At 55.2% G+C, this 24,157-nt stretch overlaps 1 protein-coding gene across 1 annotated transcript in view; it reads left to right on the plus strand.

Moving 5' to 3' along the window:
• The window catches only part of TMPRSS9 (transmembrane serine protease 9), a 44,320-nt gene that overhangs the window by 12,314 nt on the left and 7,849 nt on the right, over nt 1-24,157 (plus strand). The window contains exons 2-11 of the mRNA XM_070622451.1: nt 9,553-9,719; nt 12,142-12,269; nt 14,956-15,023; nt 15,139-15,314; nt 16,158-16,199; nt 17,173-17,286; nt 18,139-18,310; nt 20,760-21,034; nt 22,432-22,568; nt 23,063-23,381. Coding sequence (XP_070478552.1) covers nt 9,578-9,719; nt 12,142-12,269; nt 14,956-15,023; nt 15,139-15,314; nt 16,158-16,199; nt 17,173-17,286; nt 18,139-18,310; nt 20,760-21,034; nt 22,432-22,568; nt 23,063-23,381 — 1,573 coding nt within the window. The 5' untranslated portion in view covers nt 9,553-9,577. The remainder of the gene's footprint in view (nt 1-9,552; nt 9,720-12,141; nt 12,270-14,955; nt 15,024-15,138; nt 15,315-16,157; nt 16,200-17,172; nt 17,287-18,138; nt 18,311-20,759; nt 21,035-22,431; nt 22,569-23,062; nt 23,382-24,157) is intronic.

Here is a 24,157-nt window from a genome sequence, read left to right on the forward strand (position 1 = left end):
GGGAGACTCAGAACTCACTCAGAGCTGGTGCAGCACGGGCTCGGTTCCCAGAGATCAAGATTGCGGATGCAGGGGCCGGCCCGATGTCGCAGCGGTTAAGTGCGCACATTCTGCTTCAGCGGCCCGGGATTCGCTGATTCGGATCCCGGGTGCGGACGTGGCACCGCTTGGCAGGCCATGCTGTGGGAGGCGTCCCACATATAAAGTAGAGGAAGATGGGCACAGATGTGAGCTCAGGGCCAATCTTCCTCAGCAAAAAAAGGATTGGCAGCAGTTAGCACAGGGCTAATCTTCCTCAAAAAAAAAAAAAAAAAAAAAATTTTTGCTTGAAACTAAACAGCTCTTGGTTTCCCGTGCCACTCTTTGTCCCAGGACAAAGTTTGAACTCCTGGGTATGGACACAGTGGCCTCCCAGCCTGGGCCATGGGACCTTCCCGGACTCACCTCTCCCCCGACTCTGCCCTGCCCCATTGCACACCCACCCTGCCCCACGCCAGGCCCTGTGATTCCCTAAGTGGATCCCGTTTGAAGGCCTCTGGACTTTTGCTGGATGACTCCCTTCTTCTGGAACCTTCTACCTTCCGGAGCTGTCCTGCGCGTCCGTCACGGTCCCAAATTCAATTTGACAAACATAGCTCCGTGCCTACAGTATGTCTGACATTCTGACCTTAGCCCATCGCACCCCAGGCCAGATGCCATCCTTCCTTGGTACTTCCCTATTAAATTTGCTACTGAATGGATAGTAAATGAACAAATTCGCATTATAAAAGATACCCTAAGTCTGCGGGAGGGTTTCTTCTGGCGCTATTGACCTGCTGTGATCGCTGATTCTTAGGAGTGGTAGGGGGGCCGTCCTGGGCGCTGTGGGGGGTTGAGCAGCATCCCTGGCCCCCACCCACTCGATGCCAGGAGCACCCCCAGTGTGACACCCACAGACATCCCCAGATGTCCCCCAGTGCCCCCTGAGGGCTAGGGCCAGCCCCTGTGGGAACCCCTGGTATATAAGATAACACATAAAAATACCCCCCACCAAATGCCCCCTCCATCTCTCTCCCCCGCGGAAGGCATGGTTAATACTTCAGTGCATCGATCTTCTGGGCCATGAATTAAATGCACAAATGTGCAAAAAAAGAAAAAAAAAAACTTTAAAAAACGTAGGCTCCTTCTGTGCACAATGTTCTGTGACTTTGTCACATTAGTATGTATCTGGGTCCTTCGTTCTTTTTAACGGCTCGGCAAACTTTTTCCATAAAGGGCCAGAGAGCAAAGATCTTTAACGTTTGTGGGCCGGACGGTCTCCGCCGACGACCCAGTTGCGTGGAAGCGCCGTCGGCAGGCTGGATGCGGCCCGGGGGCCCCAGGTCACACTGACTTCTGTTTTAGACCAGCGTTGTCCATCAGGGTTTTCAGTGACGATGGAAATGTCGCTGGATGGATGGAAATGATGTGGTACCACTCACCCCATGTGGGTATTGAGCGCTTGAAATGTGGCCAGTGCGCTGGACGAGTGTCATTTTTCATTTGTTTCACTGAGGCATGTGTTTTGTCGGTCCCCTACGGCGGACGGGACCCCGCGTGGGCAGCCCCTGCTGATCCCCACGCCCACCTCGGACCACCCGCCCTCGTGATTTCGGCGGCAGGCAGAATCCGAAAGTGGGTCCTAAGGTGTCTGCCCCCGGCGTATGCGCCCTGTGTAAGCCCTTCTCTGCCAGTTGAAAGGACTATGAAGCCATGGTCCTCCCCCCATCCTTGATTAAGTGACATGGGACGTGCAAAGGGCCAGGATGTAGCTCCCACAAATACGTCACATTCTACAAGACTCCGCGTCCTGGCAGACCAGAGTGGGTTTCTCCTGCTGGCTTGGAAGAAGTCACTACCACGTTGTCGGGGGGCCTGTGAGCCGGAGGCCCCTGGGAGCTGAGGGCAAACCCTGACCGACAGCCAGCAAGCAAGTGGGGACCTCAGTCCTACAACCACGAGAAAACAAATTCTGCCAACAGCAGGGAGCTTGGAAGTGGACCCTTTCCCGGTTAAGCTTTTGGGTGAAAACACAGCCCAGGTGACGCCTTGACTGCAGCCTGGGAGACCCCGAGCAGAGGACGGAGCCGCCACGTGCCAGAATCCTGACCCATGGAAACCACGAGACGGTAAATGTGTGCTGTTTTAAGCTTCCGCGTCGGTGGTAATTCGTTACGCAGCAGTAGCTGACTGACACACTTTCTCCACGTTGGCCCTTCCTTCCTCCCTCCTGCCCCAGGGCGTTTACACATTTTGCTCTTACGGTGTGGACATCCGTTCCTTCCACTGGGCACTTACTGAATTCCTGTTTATCCTTCAGAACTCAGGTAACTCGTCTCTCCCTCGGGAGACCCTCCCTGATCCCCTCTCCAGATCAAAGCTCCCTTTTACCCAGACTCAAATCCCCCACGGACACGTCTCTGTTTTCCAGCCTTTATCGTAGCTGTCATTTTAATTTCTTTGGGTCTCTGCCACTAAGATTTCAGCTCTGTGAGCTGGGAGTCGCATCTGTCTCATTCGGGGCTGGGTACCCAGCCCAGAGCAGCCAGGCCCGGCCCGGCGTCAATATGGGACGGACGGAAAGCTGAATGAATGGTGCTTCTATATTCGATGCTAAATAGCAGAAGGGCCCCTAATGATGGTGATGACAAGACAGTTTAGAAAACCCAGGGGTGAGGGTGGGAGGCAGCGGGGTGTGAATGAATAGAGTGTGCGTGTTGGGGGGGTTGTCGATGAGCTCATTCGCCGAATTTGAGTTTCCAGCTCTAATCACAGAAGTGAATCTTGCAGTCTTTGTCCCTAAAGCATTTCATCAAGTGATTCTTAGAGATTCCCTGGCTTCTCGGAAAGCAATTCAGCTCAAGTGTAAGAATAAAGGGTGAGTGTTACACGGCCCCGCTGCCCACCACCCCCGCGCAGCTCTCCTTTCTCGTCGGCTCCGGATGGTGGCAGCGAGGCACAGAGTGGTCGTTCTCAGGAGGGACCCGTTTCCCTGAGGATGGAACATTCTGGCCGGGCCCCAGCGTAGGATTCCACACTTAACAATAGAAAGACAGGATGCTCAGATAAATTTGAATTTCAGATAAACAACAAATACTATTTTTTAGTATAAGTGTGTCCCAAATATTGCCCAAGACGTATTAGGGACTGTTTTAGGGTTCTCCAGAGAAACAGAATAGAATAGAGAGAGAGAGAGAGAGAGCACGAGTGGTGGGGGTGGGGCGCATTTTAAGGAATTGTTTCCCACGATTACAGGGGCCGACAGGTCTGAAATCAGCAGGAGCAGGAAGAGTTCCTGTTGCAGCTCAAGTACAAAGGGAACCTGGAGGCAAAATTCATGCCTTCTTGGGGGACCGCAGTCTTTTCTCCAAATGCCTTCAACTGATTGGACGAGGCCCACCCACATTATGGAAGCTGATCTTCTTTAGTCAACATCTGCTAATTTAAATGTTAATCTCATCTACAAATCACCTTCCCAGCAACATCTAGAATAATGTTTGACCAAACAACTGGGCACCCCATCCTAGCCAAGCAGACGCATGAAGTCAACCATCCCAGGGCCGCCATGCTACAGAAGGATGCTTTGTCTGTCTGAAATTCAAGTTTAACCGGATGTCCTGTATTTTATCTGACACCCAGGCCTGCCGTTCATCCCTACGGGCCTCAAAAGCAGCCTCACTCCCTCCAGGGAGGCACCCGGCCCAGTGGGCACCTCCGTGGAGCCCCGTCAAGGGAAATCGGATGGGATGGTCCCCCAGCTTCCTTCTCTGCCGTGTTCTAAGAGGGGGAAAACGTATCGGAGGGCAGGTATGAGTCATTCTGCGCCCACGCAGCATCCCGGGGGCGCCGAGGCGAGGGCAGGTAACCGGATCCACCTCTTCAGAAATCCTAAAGGTGATTCATCCCCTCGGAGAAAAGGGGCTGCTGGAGAACACATTGGCTTTGGAGGAAAGGTGTGCTCAGGGGTCAGGAACGTGAGAGAGTGATCTCCGGGGGGCCGGGGCTGCGTTGGCGCATCCAAGACTTGGATGAGGGTTCTGATCGGCAAGTGGCAGAAACCAGCTGCTTTAAGGGAAAAAGAGAATTGGTTGGCTCTTGACGCTGAGACGTTTCAGAGGCAGAAGTGCCAGCCCTCAGCATGTCGCACCCTCTCAGCTCTGCTTTCTGAGAACTTAAGATCCCGGAGAGGGACAGATTGACCGGATGGCAGGATTTCGTCCCGCCCGTCCGACGGAGGGGAAGCTGGAGGCCAGAGACCAGAGACGTTACATCGCACAGCTATTTCTCACCCTGCAGCCTTCCTGATAAGCGATTTATAAAAAACAGCGTTCACTGTCACGATGGACAAACAGCCTCTGGCTCAAATTTTGCAGACGTAGAAAAATGAAGCCGACAATTAACTCTTGAATGGCATTTCATGGATCAAGTGGCGTCGTATTTGTTTTCTAGGCTGCAAAACAATATTGCTGCGAGCTGAGTGGCTTAAAGCTACACACATCTGTGACCTCTCGGTGTCCGTGGGTCAGGGGTCCGGGCACAGCTCAGCTGGGTCCACTGCTCAGGGTCCCTTATAGGACTGACATCAAGGTGTCAGTGGAGATTGCTGTCTCATCTGAGGCCTCGACTGGCAGAGGATCAGCCTCCAAGCTCACGAGGTTGTCGGCGGAATTCAGTTCCACGTGGTTGCAAGACCGAGGGCTCCATTTTCTTTCCGGCTGTGGACGGCAGGCCGCCCTCAGCCCCTTGCTGTGTGGACGTCCCCAACATGGCCACCTGGTTCACCAAAGCCAGCAAGACAGAGTCTCTGAGCAAGATGGGCATTATAATCTGATGTAACGTAATCACATACAGATAATCAGTTATATCCCACCCCCTTTGCCCTGGTCTATGGGTTAGAAGCAAGTCGCAGGCCCGTCCACTCGTGGGCAGAGGTGCGACCCCCAGGAGGCAGGTCATGGTCGCCATCTTGGAATCCGTCTGCCACAGGCGTTAATTCATCTCTCGGGGGCTGACAAGCTCTCAGATGGTGCTTCGTGACCCACTTTCCAAGCACGCAGCATCTCACGGGCCTCACGGGGGTGAAGCCACCGCCCCAAAGACAGCAAGTGACGAGCAGAAGGAGAAGGCCACTTCACCAGCCACCTGCGCTGGGACACCCGGGCAAACTCTGGTCCTCATATTTGTAAACATCAATACTTTAGTGACGACTTACCAGCTGGGGGTGGCCGTTAGCAAGGACTGGCAATATTTCTAAAGGGCCAGAGAGTAACTATTTTTGGCTTTGCAGCCCAAATTGGTCTCGTTGTGACTTCTCAACTCTGCCATTGTGTCCTGAAGGCGGCCAAAGATAGCAGGCACCACAGGCTTTCTCAAGCTCGATACTGTTGACTTCTTGGGCTGGGTCATTCTCTGGGGTGAGATGGGTGTCCTGGGCACTGTGGGGTGTCGAGCAGCCTCCTGGCCCCCTCCCATTCGATGCCAGGAGCAGCCCCAGTTGTGACAACCACAAATGCCTCCAGACGTGGCCACATGTCACGTGGAAGGCAAATTCACCCCCAGTGGAGAAGCGCTGATGTCATCAAATGGGCGTGTCTATGTCTCAATAAAATTTTATTTATAAAAACAAGCGGGGGGCCGGCCAACTGCTGGACTAGACGTTTCCCTGTAAGATGAGGTCAGTCTGCGCTGGGACCGGGCTGTCCTCTGCCCCTCTTGGCTTTCTGCTTGGCTGACTTTACTTGTGGTAACAGGTAAGTCAGCGAAAAACACGACCCTTGGACAAAGTGGGCTGGACGGGATCCCAGGGAGGAACTAATTGCAGACACAACACTCCATGAACGCGAGAAAGGAGGGTCTGTGACTGGGGGTGCAAGAGGTCAGGAGGGCTCCCTGGAGGAGGGGACATTCACCTGGACCAAAAGCGGAGGCCACAGAGCATAGATAAGGCTGCTGCACACACCCCGAGAGCGGAGATGGGGGGCTCGACGGTGGGGAGGGCTCCACCTGACACCCCCAAGACCCACCTCCCCAGTCTAACCGTGAGAAAAACGCCAGACGAACCCCAAGAGAGGGGCGTTCCCCAAAATACGGAGACTGCCCCGGGGCATCGGAAACAAGAAAGTCTGAGAAACTGTCACGGCCCACAGGGGCATAAGGAGGCGTGAGGACTGAGTGTCCCGTGGGGTTCTGGGACAGAGAAGGACATCAGGGGAAACTGAGGACTCTGAACAGACTTTGGTTAATCATAATGTATCGATATTAGTTCATGAATCGTGACAGATGTACCGCACCCATGTAAGATGTGGACAACTGGGGAAACTGAGGCCCAGCGTATGGGGACGCTCCACAGCAGTGTCTCCGTCTGCTCTGGCGGCCAGAACAAAATATCACAGATGGGAGCTTCAAGGACACACATTTACCGTCTCGCAGTTCTGGAGGCTGGAAGTCCCAGATGAAGGTGTCACTAGGTCCTGATCCTGGTGAGGGCTCTCCTCTCGGCGTGCAGACGACCACCGTCTCGCTGTGGCCCCACACGGCCTTTCCTCTGTGCTCGCGGAGAGAGAGCTCTCTGGTGTCTCTTCTTACGAGGATACTAAGTCCATAGGGTCAGGGCCCCACCCCTGTGACCTCACATAACCTTAATCTCCCCCCCAAAAGCCCTATTTCCACATACAGTTGCTTCTCTGGGGTTAGGACCTCAACACGTGGATTGGAGGGGGTCACGAGTCAGTCCATAGCAACTGCCTTCTCAATTTTTCTGTACTTCTAAAACTGTTCTAAAACATAAAGTCTACTTTAGAACCCAAAGCAAAATATCCGACATTAGACTGGTCTTGAGCTGGGGGGTGGGGGAGACAGCGTCGTCCGGGCTCCTGGCACTGTGGGAGAGGCTGGGTGGGTGACGAAGGAACCGTCTGAACAAACAGAGACCCCCCTGCGGACCAGCAGCGTCGGCACCGCGGGGAGGGTGTTAGAAACGAGGAATCTCTGTCTTACCCCAGACCTGCTCACCCAGAGGCTGCATTTTAACATGATTCTGGAGGATCCGTGGGGCACACTGGGGTTTGAGAAGTCCCTCCCCAGGCGTTCACCCAACGTGCAGGGGCTGCTGTGGCTGTGGGGCTCCCCCTGAGTGAATTCGGGCTCCAGGAATGCAGGAAATGGAGGAGGAGCAGGTCTGGGGGGAGCTAGGGGCTTCTGGTAGACTCGGTGAAACTGAGGGGCCAGCGAGAGGGCCATCCTTCCATCATCACTTGCTGGGCGCTGGGCACGTTCTGGGCGTCGCAAATACGAGGGGCAGCACAGCAGATGGTGGCAACTACAGTGCACTGGAGCCGACATTGCCCCCCCCACCCCACCTTGGGAGAGCCGATTGCTAAAGTTTCAGGAATTTTGGAAGCTGATGATTAAACTCAGACATTATCAAAGATTAAGTTCTATAAACTCACAGTTTTAAAAATTATATTACAAAGCAAGTCACTAAGCACTCCAAATTCACCGCTTCCTATTTATTTTCCCATATTTTACAATTATCTCCCCCCCTCCCCGGGGTGGGGGGCAACCTCAGCCCTCGGGTCACATCTGGTCTGCCACCTGCATCTACGCAGCCCTAGAGCTCCGTTATTTTTGCGTTTTAAGTGATCAAAGGAGAAGCATATTTCGTGCAGTGTGAATATTATATGGGATTCAGATTTCAGCGTCCATAAGGAAGTGTGATGGGAACCAGGGCACGTCCAGCTGTTCACATGTTGCCTGTAACACAGTTAGTTCCTTATCCGCAGAGTCCAGTCGTTGTGAGCCAGACCATATGGCTCACAAAGATGACAATGTTTACCCTCGAGTCCTTTATAGGAAATGTGCGGAGCTCGGGTCTAGGATCGTGGGGTTATTTACATCTGTCATATCTGTACGGTGGAAAGTTTATACAGCGTCCTGTGGAAATTAATAAAAGAAACCTTAACTCAACTGGAGTCGAGAAGTCCTGTAGGGGAAGCTCTCGCCCATCCCACATCCTCAATGACACCAAACTGGAAGATTGACAGATGCCTGTATCTTGGACCAGAAGTACAACTACTTTACTACTGGAGGAAGATTTCTCTCCCTGCCCAGCAGCAGCGCAGCCAATGAGAAAACCCACAGCTCAGCCAATGAGAAGCCTCTGCAGCCCAGCCAATGAGAATCCCAGCAGCTCAGCCAATGAGAAGCCTCCACAGCTCAGCCAATGAGAAGCCCCACAGCTCAGCCAATGAGAATCCCTGCAGTTTAGCCAATGAGAATCCCTGCAGCTCAACCAATGAGAAGCTTCTGCAGCTCAGCCAATGAGAAGCCGTTGCTGCCCTGAACTGCTACTTTCCCCCAATGGGCTCGCTTAGAACAGGCCCTCCCTCTCCCGCTTTCTGTATAAAAGCAGCTCCCCTGCTTCCTTCTCCGCATTTGCCTATGGCTTGTCATGGCATGCACATCTGAGATTGCAATTCTTTTGGCTATTCCTGAAAAAACTCATTTTGAGATTTTTCGAGTCAGCAGTTCACACTGTGCATCTTGTCCCAACTCTGTTCAATGGTGTCGTGCGAGCAGCTAGAAATCAGCCAGAGTGGGAACATTTACACCACGGAAATTGGCAGATGCTACAAATTGAGGCTCCTCCCCCCATCAGGGAGCCAGTTGTTAAACATTTGCCAATTTTGATGGAGCTGAGATCCCAGCGACAGTAAATACGTGATAGACTGTCAAGGGAGGGACTCGAGAGAGATGTGTCCCTCCAGTGGGGATGCTGGTGGCTGTGGATGGTCATAGAGAGAGCGCCCAGGGCCACAAAGGACCCCATGGGCATCAGAGCTAGAAATAAGTCAGGCTCCATCTTGTTCTCTCTGTATCTTTATGCTCTTCTATTGCAGGCTGAATAACGGCCCCCAAAGATGTCCACATCCTGATCCTGGAACCTATGAATATGTCACCTTATGTGGCAGAGGGACTTTTCAGAGGGGTTAAGTCAAGGACCCTGAGATGGGGGTTGGTTCTGGATTCTCAGGGGGCCCAGTGTCATCAGAGGGAGGTGGGAGGGTCAGAGGCCGAGATGGAGACGCTGCGCTGCTGGCCGTGCGGATGGAGGAAGGGGCCCCGAGCCCAGGACGTGGCGCCTCTGGAAGCTGGAGGAGGCGGGACACGACTCCTCCCCTGGGGCCTCCGCGAGGAACATAGCCCTTCCTTTTAGACTTCTGACCTCCAGAACTGTAAGATAAAAAAATCTGTGTTCCTTTAAGCCACTAGGTTTGTGGCAATCTGTTACAGCAGCCCTGGGAAGCTCACACATTCTTTCTAGCAATGGACCCCTGTGGCCCACAGGGAGCCCGCGTGCACCAGCCCGGCCATCAGTCAGGTTGAATCTCTTTTTTGTGACTTTTGTGAGTGGAGTCTGCTGGCACTGGACTCTGTTGGTGGCCTCACGTCTGCACAAGAAGACCCCTGCTTAGGGAAAGAGAAACGCCTTCTACTCTGACCCACTTCCTCTGTCCCTTTTTTGCTGGCATCCAGGTCGCGGTCCCCGTGTCCGGGAGCCATGGAGCCCACCGTGGGTGACTTACAGCTCACGCCCGGGGCCACAAAGGAAGTCCCTGCTCCAGATGCCGCATGCTGCCGAGCGGCCCTCTCTGCTGTCGTGGCCACCAGCATCATCGTCATCACCCTGGGAGCCCTCGTGGGTGAGTGGCTGGGGGCTTGCCCGGGTTCACACACCAGGCGACTTGCACAGAGACGCTCGGCAGTGGCTCAGTGGAGTCTGCACGATAATCGCAGAGCAAAGGGCTGGGCGTGCAAGCGTGGGATTGAAGGCTGGTCCTCCAAGCCCCCCCCAGAGCTCAGACATGCAGGCCAGGTGCAGGGTACGGGGCGCGCTTAGCTCCCATCTGGGCGGGCAACTCAATACCTGCAAATTTCAGATTTCCCACTGACGGGGTGAAAAGGAGACAACTAGGGATGGTGAAATGAGCTTTTTTAAACTCCTGAGAAATTTGAAAAATACCAAAAATTATAAAAAATGAATAATTGTTTATATTCCTGCCGCCCACAATCAACAATGACTCCTATTTCATATTCGCTCCCCGTATATTTTCACATTATTTGCGGTGAATCATACAAAACCGTGACCCGTCTATACGATGGGGGGCTCCAGTTACAAAAATAAACAAAGGAAGCTCTTTTCACGTTTGAACAGACCGGCCGAAAGATACCTACGAACCGTGTGCTGTCCTGCATCCCGCTGTCCATCCGTGCTGTCCAAGCCGGGAGCCCCCAGCCCCAGGGGCTGTCTAGAGTTAAATCAATTAAAATCAAATAATGCTTAAAACTCAATTCCTCGGTCCCCACCAGCCACGTTTCAGTGGCTCAGGGCTACTGTGGTGCACGGTGCAGATCTAGAAGGTTCTGTCATCACGGGACGTTGGGCTGGGCAGCCCTGCTCTGGAATGGGGCTTATTCTGACATGAGGGGCGTCCTGCAGTTTTATTTGGGGATGTGAGAGGCCCTTTTCTTTTATGAAATGGTGATAGTCAGTGGCAGTTGGGGGGATGTTCTCATGTGGAGAAATAATAAGTTGCAATCCTACGTGGATCCCCCTAATTTATCTACATCTTTGTGGAACGGCCACCCCAGCTCGCAGCCCGGCACGTCTCACGGAGGCCCCCTAGTGGCTGCGGGCATCAACTGCAGGAAAATTGGGCTCGGTGTGCAAGTGTGTTGTGTGTGTGCCGTATGAGTGTGTGCATGTGTGCATAGGGTGTATGTGTGCATGTGCGTATGCGTGTGTTGTGTGTGCGCGTGCATGTTCACGTGTGAATGTTGCTGTGTGCGCACACGTGTGTGAATGTGTATGATTGGGTGCACTGTGTGAGTGTGCATGTATGTGTTTACATGTGCACATGCGTGCACACGTGTATGAGTGAATATTATTGCGTGCATGTGTGTGCACACGTGTGTGCGTGTGTATGATTGGGTGCATTGTGTGAGCGTGCATGCATGTGTGTTTACGTGTGTATGCACGTGTACACATGTATCAGTGTATATTGTGTGTATATGTTCACACGTGCATTGCGTGCAGGCATGTATATTATTGTGTGCATGTGAGTGTGTGCACGCATGTGTGTTTTTGTGTGTGCACACATATCTGAGTGTGTATGGTTGGGGAGTGTGCACGTATGTATGTGTGTTCACGTGTGTGTGCATCTCCTCACACCAGGGAGAGGCGGGGGCAGCGTTTCATACCTGCCTTCTAGAAGCACAGACACATTTTGTGCACAACAGATAAACATAACCCCCCGCAGACCCTTGAAACTAAGGAAGGCTTTCAGAGGTGCTTAAAATTTTTAAAATTTTCTTTAATTAAAATGGGAATGTCTCCAGGCTGCTGGAAATTTCCACTGTAGACGTTAGCCGCGGGGACGCTGGGGGAGGCGCCGGGGGCTCTGAGCTCCTTCTCCCACTCCCAGAGCCCACGATGCTTTCAGAGGCTCCACGGGGAGGCTGGGCTCCCAGCACAGTGGTCCACACAGCGGGGCTCGGCTGTTCTCTTGTTTCTTGAATGAGAAAACCAACCGTTTTTAGAATCGGCTTAAAATATGTGTTCTGTCTATTGAATAAACGATCACCCAAGTTCTATCTCAAAGAATATTCATGAGAATTGGGAACCAGCCTTCACGGTTTCGGTGGTTGCCATCGTATTCTTCACTCTCAAACCTTTTATGATTATTATTCTCTACCATTGGGAGCCTTTCCGACAGCTGGGACCCGTGTTGTCGCCGAGGGTGGGTAGGGGGCGGTGGTGAGGCCCCTGCGGGATTCGGTGCCCCCTCCCTGGGGAGGATGTGGGGCCTCTGGTTCCAAAGTGGAGGGACGGTCTCCTGAGGCCGGTCAAGCTGTTTGGGGCTCCAGCGCTGCCCTCGTCCAGACCTGGGGACATCTGGGGCCATGCGTGCTACCTGGGGGCCTTCCAGGGGGTGCCCCGGGGAGCTGAGCACGGGGCCCCGTTACTAATCGCTCGGGAAGTCAACTTGCCTGTCTGTCGGGGGGACCCCCCCCAGGTGGCGGGCCGACCCTGGGGGGCTCTCTCACGGCCCGGTGTCCCCGCAGCCTCCTTCTCCACGCAGGGCGTCGCCGTGGAGCACGCGGCCCGGCTGGGGGGCCTGCGCTACGCCGCCAGCCTGCAGCGGGAGGGCTCGGCCTACCACCGCGCGCTGACCGCCGCCCTGCAGACACTGGTGAGGCCGGACCCGGGGCCGCCGGGCGGCAGGGCGGGGCAGGGCCTGGGACCAACAGGACGAGGCCCGCGTGGCCAGGGCTGGTGCATTCTAGAATGCAGGGGGAGCCACATCCCGGGGACCGACTCCTGTGGGATTTGTAGCCCATGTGCCAAGGCTGTGAGCTGCATTCCAGGGGGGACGTGAAATGGGGCAGCTGCTGCGGGAAAGTCTGGCGGGTCCTGGGATGGTTCACCACCTCGGATGGACACCCCTGGACCCAGCAATTCCGCTCCTCAGGGTCCACCCAAAAGAAGCGCAAACTCACGTCCACACTGAAACTTGTGCGTGAATGTCCACAGCACCATGACTCACAATGGCCAAGAGGCGGACACGACCCGAGTGTCCACCAACAGACAAACGTGTCCCCCCACACGCTGGAATATTACGCAGCTGTGAAGAGGAGCGAGGCCCTGACACGGCCGCACGTGGACGGACCTGAACACACGACGCTCAGGGAGAGAAGCAGACACAGAAGGACACACGGCGTGTGATCCCATTGACGGGAAACGTCCAGAACAGGCAGATCCACAGACAGACAGCAGGCTTGTGGGGGCCAGGGGCTGGGGAGGGGGTGGGGGTGATGCTGATGGAGACGGGGCTTCTTGTTGGGGTGATGGAATGTTCTGGAATTAGAGGTGGTGGCTTTTCCCATAAGGCCAGAGAGTCGATATTTCTGGCTTTTCCGGGCCAGACAGTCTCTGTCTTGACTGCTCAGCTCTGCCATTGTGGCTGCAAAGCCGCCGTATATGACACATGAATGAACCGGCTGTGTGCCAATAAAACTTTATTGGTGGACACTGAAATTTGCATCATGTTGAAAATTTGCATCATTTTCATGCACCATGAAATACTATTTTTCTTTTGATTCTCTCCATCCACTTAAAAACGTAAAAACCATTGTTAGTTGGTGAACTGTACAAAAACGGGCCATGATTCGAATTCGGCCCACGGGCCGGGGTGGGCTGACTCAGTTCCCCACCCCAACGCTGCAGTGTCCAACAGCAACGTCACACGGGCCCCACGTGCCATTTAAAATTTTCTAGTAGCCACATTAAGGAAAAAAAACCCAGGTAACTTTAATTATAATATTGTATTTTATTTAACCCAGAATATCTAAGATAATACCATATCGACGTGCCATCAACATAAACAGAGGGGGAATTGAGATATTTCACATTTCTTTCTTTGTACAATGTCTTCAAAATCCAGTGTGTATTTCATACGCACATGTCGGTTTGGACGCTAAGTTTCCATCAGGAATACTTGATCCATATTTAGATCCCTTGACATTTACATACTCAAGTTGCTCCAAACACACTTAAGAGTTTTCCAGTAATTGCATCGAGTATCCGTTTTGAATCTTTTTTTTTTGAGGAAGATTAGCCCTGAGCTGACATCTGCGGCCAATCCTCCTCTTTTTTTTTTTGCTGAGGAAGACTGGCCCTGAGCGCACATCCATGCCCATCTCCTTCTACTTTATATGTGGGACGCCTACCACAGCATGGCGTGCCAAGCGGTGCCATGTCCGCACCCAGGATCCGAACCGGCGAACCCCGGGCTGCTGAAGCAGAACGTGCGCACTTAACCACTGCGCCACCGGGCCGGCCCCCTGTTTTGAAATTTAACCACAAATTAATTAAAATTAAATAGAATGTAAAAATCAGTTGCTCTGTGGCACCAGCCATGTTTCAAATGCTCAATAGCCACCTGTGGCTGGCGGATGCCATATAGGGGTTGAGTGGAACATTCTGGAAATTTGTGGAATGTTCTATGGGACAGCACACGCAGGTCTAGATGGCAGGCAATGGGGACATGGAGCCAGAGACTGAAGTTCAGACAAGCAGGTTGGAATAAGAGAATTTCAGGAGGAAGAATCGACAGGCATGACATCACGTGTGCACAGGAAACAGAGAGGGTGACCACGCAATTCAGCACCTAAGTCAGAGGGCTTGTGACAGTAAACAGGGACACTGACGGTAATTGCACTGGGAGAGCAGACAAATGGGGACATGTGGTCACCCTCGGTATAGGTCACACGAGGTGCCGGGGAGGGACCTGGGACCCCCAGTCTTGGAGTTGCTAGGGACAGCACCTGGAGTGACAACATCCCAGTTAGCATGTTCACAGAATTGTGCGACCACCACCTCTAATTCCAGAACATTCCATCCCCCAAAAAGCAACCCCGTCCCCATCAGCATCCCCCCCACCCTATCCCCCCAGCCCCTGGCCCCCATGAACCCGCTGTCTGTCTGTGGATCCGCCTGTTCTGGACGTTTCCTGTCAATGGGGTCACACACCGTGTGTCCTTCTGTGTCTGCTTCTCTCCCTGAGCGTCGTGTGTTCAGGTCGATCCACGTGCAGCTGTGTCAGGGCCTCGCTCCTCTTCATGGCTGTGTAATATTCCAGCATGTGGATGGACACATGTGTGGATCCATCATTAATGGAGCAATATTTTCACATGAACAACTTCAAAATGCCCCTCCCCCTCTGTTACCCAGCTCCGTGACTCACCGTGTGTATGAGTTTAAGAGCAGGGGCTTTTCCGTGGGACACCCCATCCTCCAGCGCCCCCCCACGCCAGGCCCCTGAGGGGACGGCAGCCCACGCTGCGGTCTCAGCCTTTGCTGCCGTGTTTCCGTTGCAGTTTGTGAGCAGCTTTCAGGAGACGGAGCTGGAGGCCAGCTGCGTGGGCTGCACGGTGCTAAGTTACAGGTGAGCCGGGGGCCTCCTGGGGGGGTGACGGAACCCGGCTGGAGACCGGAAAGATTCTGGAAGATTCCGGCGCAGAGGAGCCCTCCGTCTCCAAGGGCCTGTCTCCTGCCTGCAGGAACGGGAACTCCAGCGTCCTCGTGCACTTCCGGCTGCACTTTGTGCTGCAAGCGCTGGAGACGCTGAGCCCGGGCCTGGAGGAGGAGCTGCTGCAGCGGGGTCTCCGCGCGAGGCTGCAGGGGCGAGGCCTCCCCCTGGCTGCCTACGGCACCATCGTGTCCGCCCAGCTCATAGGCAAGTAGGCCACGGCGACCGAAAGACAGGAGGCGGAGGCCGGAGGGACGCACCGTGGGAGGGTAGCTGGCTAAAAGTTGCCTTAAACTTGGGTTTTCCATAATGGCCCCTTCCTGGGAAAACAGAACACGTCTACACTGCTTTCCCCCACTGTGGTGTAGACCAGGCACCGACAACCTGGGCACACCCAGAGTGTCACTATTTCCGTCTTTGCAGCCCATCGGGTCTGCGTCATGCCCACTCAACCCTCGTTGCACAAAAGCACCATAGACAATACGGAAATGAATGGGTGCAGTTGTGTATCGATAAAACTTTATTTACAAAAGCAAGCGGAGGGCCGGATTTGGCTCTCGGCCCTGGTGTGCTGGCCCCGGCATAGAAATAAGAGTGAATGCTCCGCTGTAAAGTTCACGGATGCCGTGCATCACGATTCGCACGCCAGACGTGAGTTCAGACTGTTGTCCGATTAAAGATCCGTCACCTTGACCTGGCCCCACTGGCCAGTTATGGTCCCCTCCCCACCGAGCCTGCCACGCTCCTTGAGTCTCAGCAACCGCGACATCAGCGCTAATAGGACTTTTTCCTCGGTGACGGAAACGGTTCACGTCTGCGCCATCCACCGCGGTGGCCGCCAGCGCCACGTGGCTGTCACGCGTGATGGACGGGCGGCCAGAGAGACTGAGGCAGAGAACCCATCATTTCATTTCATCTTCAGTGATCGAAGTTAGAATTTAAGCGGCTCCCGAGGGGGACGGGGCAGCTCTCTGCTTTGCGTCATGGTGTCCTCCAGGGGACTCGGCCGTTCACTGACCGACTTTCCGTTTCTTCTCGGTTCCACCGCAGGAAGCCAGCGGGGGCCACCGACGGACAGAGACATGAAATCAGGTGTGTGTTTCTCTCTCCCGTGAGCTCCCTGCCCGGCTTTTCTGGAGAGTTCTCCCAAGCCTCTTTGCAGCACGCAGAGGCATCCCCAGGAGGCGGGAAATGCTGGTTTTTTGCGCCCCAGCCGCCCGCGGGGGCGGTGACTTCACAGTCCCGTGTGCGCAGAGGATCTAAAGAGGAGACACTTTGAATTATATACACACGGCCGAGCGTGATTAAGAGAAAACATTATTGGGTTGGTTTTTTTGTTTTTTTTTTGCAAAGTGGTGGAAACCTGTTGTTAAAAGACACGAAACAAACAAAGCAAAACACGAAACAAACAGTTTGGGGGGGAAAAAGGAAAAAGAGTCAGTGCCATCTGGAATCTCGTTGCGTTGAATATTTTCCAGACAGCTCCCGAGACATTTGTAGATACATTTATTGAGCTTTATATCAGTGGCCCCCAACTAGGGGTGGTCCCGGCCCCCAGGGGACACTGGGTGACCTCTGGGGACATCTGTGGGTGTCACACTGGGGGAGCTCCTGGCATCGAGTGGGTGGGGACCAGGGATGCTGCTCAACCCCCCACAGCGCCCAGGACGGCCCCCCCCAGACCATGATCTGGCCCCAAATGTGAACTGTCTACTCAAAATAGCTAAAATGGTGAATTTTACGTTACGTGTATTTTTCCGCCATTAAAAACATTTAATTTCACCCATTTCTTACTTTTTTTGAGCACGGCTACTAGAAAATTTGGATGTACACACACACACGGCGGACGTACCCACATTTCTGCCGCCCAGCCCCGGCCTCGGAGCCGAGTGACGTTCTCGTGTGACGTCCCTGTCGTGATTCTGGGAAAATTATTCCAGAAACAGTCAGAGACGAGACAGCAGATCCGAGGTGTCTTCCGCGCTCCGGGGTGTCCGAGCGGAGAGGTGGCCGCGGCCGGGAGACGCGGAGTGAGGTCAGGAGCTCGGCCCTTCTCTGTCCTCAGGTCGCTGCCCGGCGGACGCCTTCGCCTGCGGGAACAGCCGGTGTGTCACTAAGGTGAACCCCGAGTGTGACGACAGCGTGGACTGCCCCGATGGATCCGACGAGGCCCGCTGTGGTCAGTCCACCCCTCTGGGACGTGAGCGTCCACTTGTCCTCGCCCAGCGGAGCTGTGGGCGCACAGCCCTTCATTAATTCCCCCCGGCAGCAATAAGTGATGACACGCGCAAAGTGCTTCCGACCCGGGGAAGCTCACTCAAGCCTCGGTGTCCGGCTTTGTGGTGGGGTTGGTCACGCAGCACGAGCCCCCGTATGGCGGGCCACAGGCGTACAAATGTCCTGGGGCCACCATGACAAAGGGCCTCCGACTGGGCAGCTCAAACAGCAGAAACTGGCTCTCTCCCGGGTCTGGAGGCCAGAAGGCTGAGATCGAGGTGTCAGCAGGGCTGGTCCCCTCTGCCGGGGCCGTGAGGGAGCATCTGACCCATGCACTCCCCCAGCTGCCGGTGGTGCTGGCCTCTTTGGCGTCCCCTGGCTTGTAGAAGCGTCTCCCCCATCTCGGCCTGGGCCCGTCTCCCCATGTGTGTACCTGCGTCCAAATGTCCCCTTTTTATAAGGACACCGGTCACTGGATTTAAGGCCACCCTAGTGACCTTGTCTTAATTTGATCACCTGCCAAGACCCTTTTCCCAAATAACAGCACGTTCCAAGGTCCTGGGGTTTAGAACTTCAACGTCTATATGGGGACACAAGTCAACCCATAACCTCAGTCTCCAGCCTCTCCAGAGGTCGCGCTGATACCCACATGGCCCCTGTATCCCCCGCCCCCATCCACCCCACTGTCACATAAACCCTAGGCCGTGACACAAATCCCCAGGTAAATGAACACAGTCTTCTCAGGCGGGACATTCCAAGAGCTTAGAGGTTTCTCCCCTTCCTGGGGGCCCGGCTGGCCCTCTCTGTCTCGCAGACTGCGGCTTGCAGCCCGGCTGGAGGACGGCGGGCAGGATCGTGGGCGGCGTGGCGGCGTCCCCCAGGGAGTTCCCGTGGCAAGTCAGCCTCCGAGAGAACGGCGAGCACTTCTGCGGGGCGGCCGTGGTCGGGGCCCGGTGGCTGGTGTCGGCCGCCCACTGCTTCAACGAGTGAGCCCCACGTAGCCCACCCCGTCCCTGGGTCCCGCCTTCCCTCCCGCTCTGGGGACGCCACCGACCAGGAAAGGTGGCCAGGAAAGGTGGCGTCCCCAGAGCCCCTTGGAACTCTTTCTTTCTTCCTGTCTTTTCCTTTTCTGTTGTTTTTGTCAAATCTGAATACATTAAATCTTGGTAAGATATACATAACATAAATTTGCCATTTTAACTACTAAAATTCAGCGGCATGAAGCACATTCACACGGTTGTGCCACCATCCCCTCCATCCGTCTCCAGAACTTTCCATCTCCCCAAACTGCAGCTCTGTCCCCATGAAACACTGACTCCCACCCCTCCCCCAGCCCCTGGCCCCCCATCCACTTTCCGTCTCTGTGGCTGTGGCTCCTCTGGGGACCTCCTGTGAGTGGACCACACAGTGTGTGTCCTTCTGTGTCTGGCTCACGTCCCTGAGCATCACGTCCTCCAGGTCCCTCCACGTGGGAGCAGGAGTCAGGATCTCCTTCCTTTTCACGGCTGCGTAATATTCCAGTGTCTGCATGGACCACACTGTGTGCGTCCATCATCCATCATGGACACTGGGGGCGCTCCCACTTTTTGGCTGCGGTGAACGTGTTTGAGTCCCTGTTTTCAACCCTTTTGGACATAGACGTAGGAGCGGAATTGCTGGCTCACACAGTCATCCTGTGTCTAATTTTTGGAGGAACCGCCATCCACTTTCCCACAACCGCTGCCCCGTCTTCCATTCCCACCAGCCGTGCACAACGCGCCAACTTCTCCACGTCCTCAGCAACACCTGTGCTTATCTGTCCTTTTGATTCCAGCCGTCCCCGTGGGCTCGGGGCGGCGTCTCATCGTGCTTCTGATCAGCACTTCCCTGATCATCGGTGACGCTGAGCATCTTTTCCTGTGCTCATCGGCCATTCATATAACTTCTTGGAAGAAATGTCCATTCAGAGCCTTTGCCCTTTTCTTTTTTTTCCTTGAGGAAGATTAGCCCTGAGCTAACATCTGCTGCCAATCCTCCTCTTTTTGCTGAGGAAGACTGGCCCTGAGCTCACATCCGTGTCCATCTTCCTCTACTTTATATGTGGGACGCCTACCACAGCATGGCTTGCCAAGCGGTGCCATGTCCGCACCTGGGATCTGAACCGGCGAACCCAGGGCCGCCGAAGCAGAACGTGTGCATTCAACCGCTGCGCCACCAGGCCGGCCCCCCAAGGACATTTTTAAAAATTGTGCCATGTCACCCAGTATTCAATCCATGTTCAGTTTTCCCCAGTTGTCGCAAGAGTCTGTCTTAGAGTTTTTTTTGCTTTTTCTTTCTTTCTTTCTTATTCTGATAAAATTTACCATTTTAGCCACTTTTAAGGCAGGAAGAGTTGTGACGTTGAGCTGAGAGGGGGTTGGGGACAGGCCCTGGAGGGAGGCTGGGCGCTGAGGGCGGAGGGGACCGGGGCCGTGGAGCTGGGCTGTGCAGCCCCCGGACGCCCAGGACCTGCCTGGGGCCGGGCGGCCAGCGACCAGCGCGGCTCAGGCAACAGGCTGGGCGGGTTTGGCCCCGGGCTCTGCTGGGAAGCGTGTTGTCCTGTGGACCGAGCGTGGGATCCGCGAGGCACATGTCCCTCGGGGCCGGGATCAGGATGAGGAGAGCGAGGCATTCGCCTGGGGGCAGCGATGCGAGGGGCCACCCGAGGCCCTCCGTCCTCCGATGGGGGAGATTTTCACGCCACCTTGTAAAACATCCAAGTGACGGCCGGGCGGCCCGGTGGTGCAGCCGTTAAGTTCGCACGTTCTACTTCAGCAGCCCCGGGTTCGCTGGTTCGGATCCCGGGTGCGGACAGGGCACCGCTTGGCAAGCCATGCTGTGGTGGGCGTCCCACATATAAAGTAAGGGAAGATGGGCACGGATGTGAGCTCAGGGCCAGTCTTCCTCAGCAAAAAGAGGAGGATTGGCAGCAGATGTTAGCTCAGGGCTAATCTTCCTCAAGAAAAAAAAAATCCAAATGAATGCAAGAGAAAAAAATCCTCGATGAACAGAACGTACAATTTTAGAATGAAGACCTGATGGGCCAGGCCGGGGTCCGGGGAAGGGGAGGGACGGGAACGGGTGGGGTGCCGTGTTTACGTAAAATGTCGATATTGTGTTCATCCTGGAGTTTTTTGCATCCATTTAGATGTTTCACAAGTCGGTGTGAAAAGACACTTTCTTACAGGGCCGGCGATTTGGGGCGCCCCCTGAATACCCTAATCCCAGCCCCGTCGGATCCCGTCTCTGCTAAAAAATGGGGTTTTAATTTTTCTGCATTTATTTTGATTTCTGACGACGCTGCATGACAACATTATCTGGTCTGCATGACTCAGTTTGGGGGGCGCCCCCTTAGCATTTTGCTCCCTTCCCCTCCGTGGTCCCCTGAGCTGTGGTGTGTTCTCCCCACCCCCGCAGATTCCAAGACCCCACGGAGTGGGTGGCCTACGCGGGCACCACCTCCCTCAGCGGCTCGGAGGCCAGCACCGTGCGGGCCCGCGTGGCCCGGATCGTCACACACCCCGCCTACGACTCGGACACGGCCGACTTCGACGTGGCGGTGCTGGAGCTGGGCAGCCCCCTCCCCTTCAGCAGGCACGTCCAGCCCGTGTGCCTGCCGGCCGCCACGCACATCTTCCCGCCCCGGAGGAAGTGTCTCATCTCGGGCTGGGGCTACCTCAAGGAGGACTTCCGTAAGTGCCCGTCTTTCCGCGGCCCCGCCGGAAATCAGGCAAAACGCCGCCCGGCCTCATTATCCGCGGGTTCTGCGGTTACCGTCCCGCCTCATTATCCGCGGGTTCCGCGTTTGCGAATTCGCTTACTCGCGAACGTCGTTTGTTCGCAGCCTCAATCGGACGCTCGCGGGAACTTCCCTTTGCCGCCGCGCGCAGAGGGGTGAAGATTTTGAGTCGAGGACACGCACGTTTCCGGCTGAGCTGGAACAAGGCGACGCTCTGCCTTCTTGTTTCACCTCAGGCTGGAAAGCAGGGTCCTTTTCGCGGTGTATTTTCTGCCGCATTTTTTTTTTTTTTGCATCTTTGTGCTTTTGGGGGTCGTTTTGCTGTGTAAAATGGCCCGCTCGCCGAGTGCTGGCCAGTGTTTCTAAGGACAGGAAGGGCGGACTGCGTCTTAGGAAAAAATACCCATTATTTGAGTTTCGCTCAGGCCGTGAGTTCAGGGTCAAGGAATCGACAGCGTGTATTAAATAAGGTGTCTTCAGACAGAAACGCGCGGGACAGAAGGTCGTGCGTAGGTCGGTTAACGACAATGTCGTGGCCGGAGGCCGGCAGGACTGTCCCCCTGGGACCCCCGGGGAGCAGCGGGTCCATATTCGCTAATTCAGTGTTCCCGGCGACTTTATGGAGCAGAACCGCCGGGAATAACGAGAATTGACCGTAATTTGATGCTCTGCGCCTGTGCCGTCCGCTATGGGGGCCACCAGCCCTGTGGAACGCAGCCGGGGCGGTTGAGAAACTGAGTTTTACGTTGTGTTTTATTTTACTGAATCTCAGTCTGCATCTAAAATGGCCCCACGAGGCCCGTGGTGACCATACTGGATGGTGCAGTTCCGGGGGGAGGCGGATGCTAAACAAGATAATTGATAGTGATGGAGGCCAGGGAGAGGAATCGGATGGGGATGGAATCAGGGAGGGCTGCCAGTTTAAACGGGGAGGTCAGGAGAGGCCTCCTTGAGGAAGAGATGAAGCAGGAAGGCAAGCACATTCCGCAGGGACAAGCATTCTAGGCAGCTGGAACAGCGTGTGCAAAGGCCCTGGGGTAGGCAGCCCAGACTTGGGTTTTTCAATTCCAGCAGAGCGGGACGAGAGTCACAGCAGAAGCAGGGGAGGGGGGCCTCAGGGAAGAGTGGGTTTTTGGAGGGGGGAGCTGAGGGGCCCATGTGGGGTGTCAACTTTGACGCCTCATATCCGTAATCATCGGTGGAACCTTTAGTGTTTGCTAGTTTCTGGGCTGGGTGGGCAGCTGGGGAAACTGAGGCTCGGAGAGGAGATGACGTCCTTCTGCCTCCCGGCTCAGGGGGGCTGCCTGGGGCCCTGAAACGCTGCCCCCTCGTGTCTCCCCACCCGGGCAGTGGTCAAGCCGGAGAGGCTGCAGAAGGCCACCGTGGAGCTGCTGGACCAGGCCCTGTGCGCCGGCCTGTACGGCCCCTCGCTCACCGACCGGATGCTGTGCGCCGGCTACCTGGACGGCAAGGTGGACTCCTGCCAGGTGAGCCCCAGGCCACGCCCCCTGCCCGAGGCCGCCGGGAAAGGCCCCCGGGTTCCCCGGGTTAAGAACGCAAGAGTCACGGGGAGCTGGAGCAAGATAGCAAGACAGGATGGGGCGAGGGCAGCTCAGGCCCCTCTGGCGGGACGCTGCTGCTGTCGTGAGAAGTCTCCGGGCTCCAGCAGGGCAGTCATACTGTTGACTTAAGCAAGTAGTGACATTATCAAAGATCTACTGGCATAAGGAGGGGAGGGGATGTTGTTTATTTGGGTTTTAAACTGCCAGTGGTAGAACTAAAATCGATCTTTGAGATTCCCATAGTCCAATGGTCCTATTTTATTTTTGCAGAAGAGAACTGGGGTTCTGACAAGTGAATTATCAGCTCACGTGTGCCCCGTGAGCTCGTGGAGGGAGGTCCCCGTCCAGGGCTCCTTCTCCGACCCCACGGCTCTGGGCTTTGGCCTGGCTGCTGCTGAGGGCGTCCCTTTGTCTCCTAGGGGGACTCGGGGGGCCCCCTCGTCTGCGAGGAGCCGTCCGGCAGGTTCTTCCTGGCCGGCATCGTGAGCTGGGGAATCGGGTGCGCAGAAGCGCGGCGGCCGGGGGTCTACGCCCGAGTGACCAGCCTGAGCAACTGGATCCTGGAGGCCATCGCCACCCCGAGCAAGCCCCCGGCCCCCACTGTGGCCCCTGCGCCCGCCACCTCCAGCACCGCCTGGCCCAGCAGCGCCGAGAGCCGGGGGGTGGACACTCCCACCCCACCCATGCTGGCCCCCAGCCCTGTGCCTCAGGACCCAGTCACTGCGTCTAAGCCGCAAGGTATTGGGGGGCAGGCAGGCAGAGGGGGCGCCCACCCCCGGGGTCGGGTGGATTGGTGCTGGCTTCCCGGAGGGGGCGTCGGGAGACAGCTGTGCCTATTTTAATATCTGAGAAGCGTCGTTTCTTTTTTTCCAAAAACTCCGTACACTTGTTTGCGTGCATTTTCCCCAGGTGAGGGGTCAAATCAGCTTATCTGTTTTTTTACTTTTATTTTTAATTGTGATGACAAACACATAACAGAAAATCGACCGTCTTAGATGTTTCCGAGGGCCTCGCTCTGTTGCCTTAAGAATATTCATCTGGGGGCTGGCCCGGTGGCACAGCGGTTAAGTGCACATGTCCCCTTTGGGGGCCCAGGGCCTGCCAGTTCGGATCCCTGGTGCGGACATGGCACCGCTTGGCAAACCATGCTGTGGTAGGCGTCCCACGTATAAAGTAGAGGAAGATGGGCATGGATGTTAGCTCAGGGCCAGTCTTCCTCAGAAAAAAAAGAGAAAAAGGAGGATTGGTGGCAGATGTTAGCTCAGGGCTGATCTTCCTCAAAAAAAAAAAAAAAAAAAAAACAGAAAAAAGAAAATTCACCTTGTTGGCCCTGGAGCCGCCTGAATTCCTGCCCCAAGGGTCTCCGTCTGCCTTCCCTTTGTGGTTTCCGAGGGCCGGGCTCTGTGGCAGCCCGGATCTGATAGTGATCCCCCTTTATGGTCCCACAAACCTCCGAGCCGATCGAAGCCGCTTCATTTCACGTCGCTTACGCCCACCGCGTCTGCACATCCCGG

Source organism: Equus przewalskii, chromosome 6 (genome assembly GCF_037783145.1).
Source record: "Equus przewalskii isolate Varuska chromosome 6, EquPr2, whole genome shotgun sequence".
NCBI lineage: Eukaryota > Metazoa > Chordata > Mammalia > Perissodactyla > Equidae > Equus > Equus przewalskii.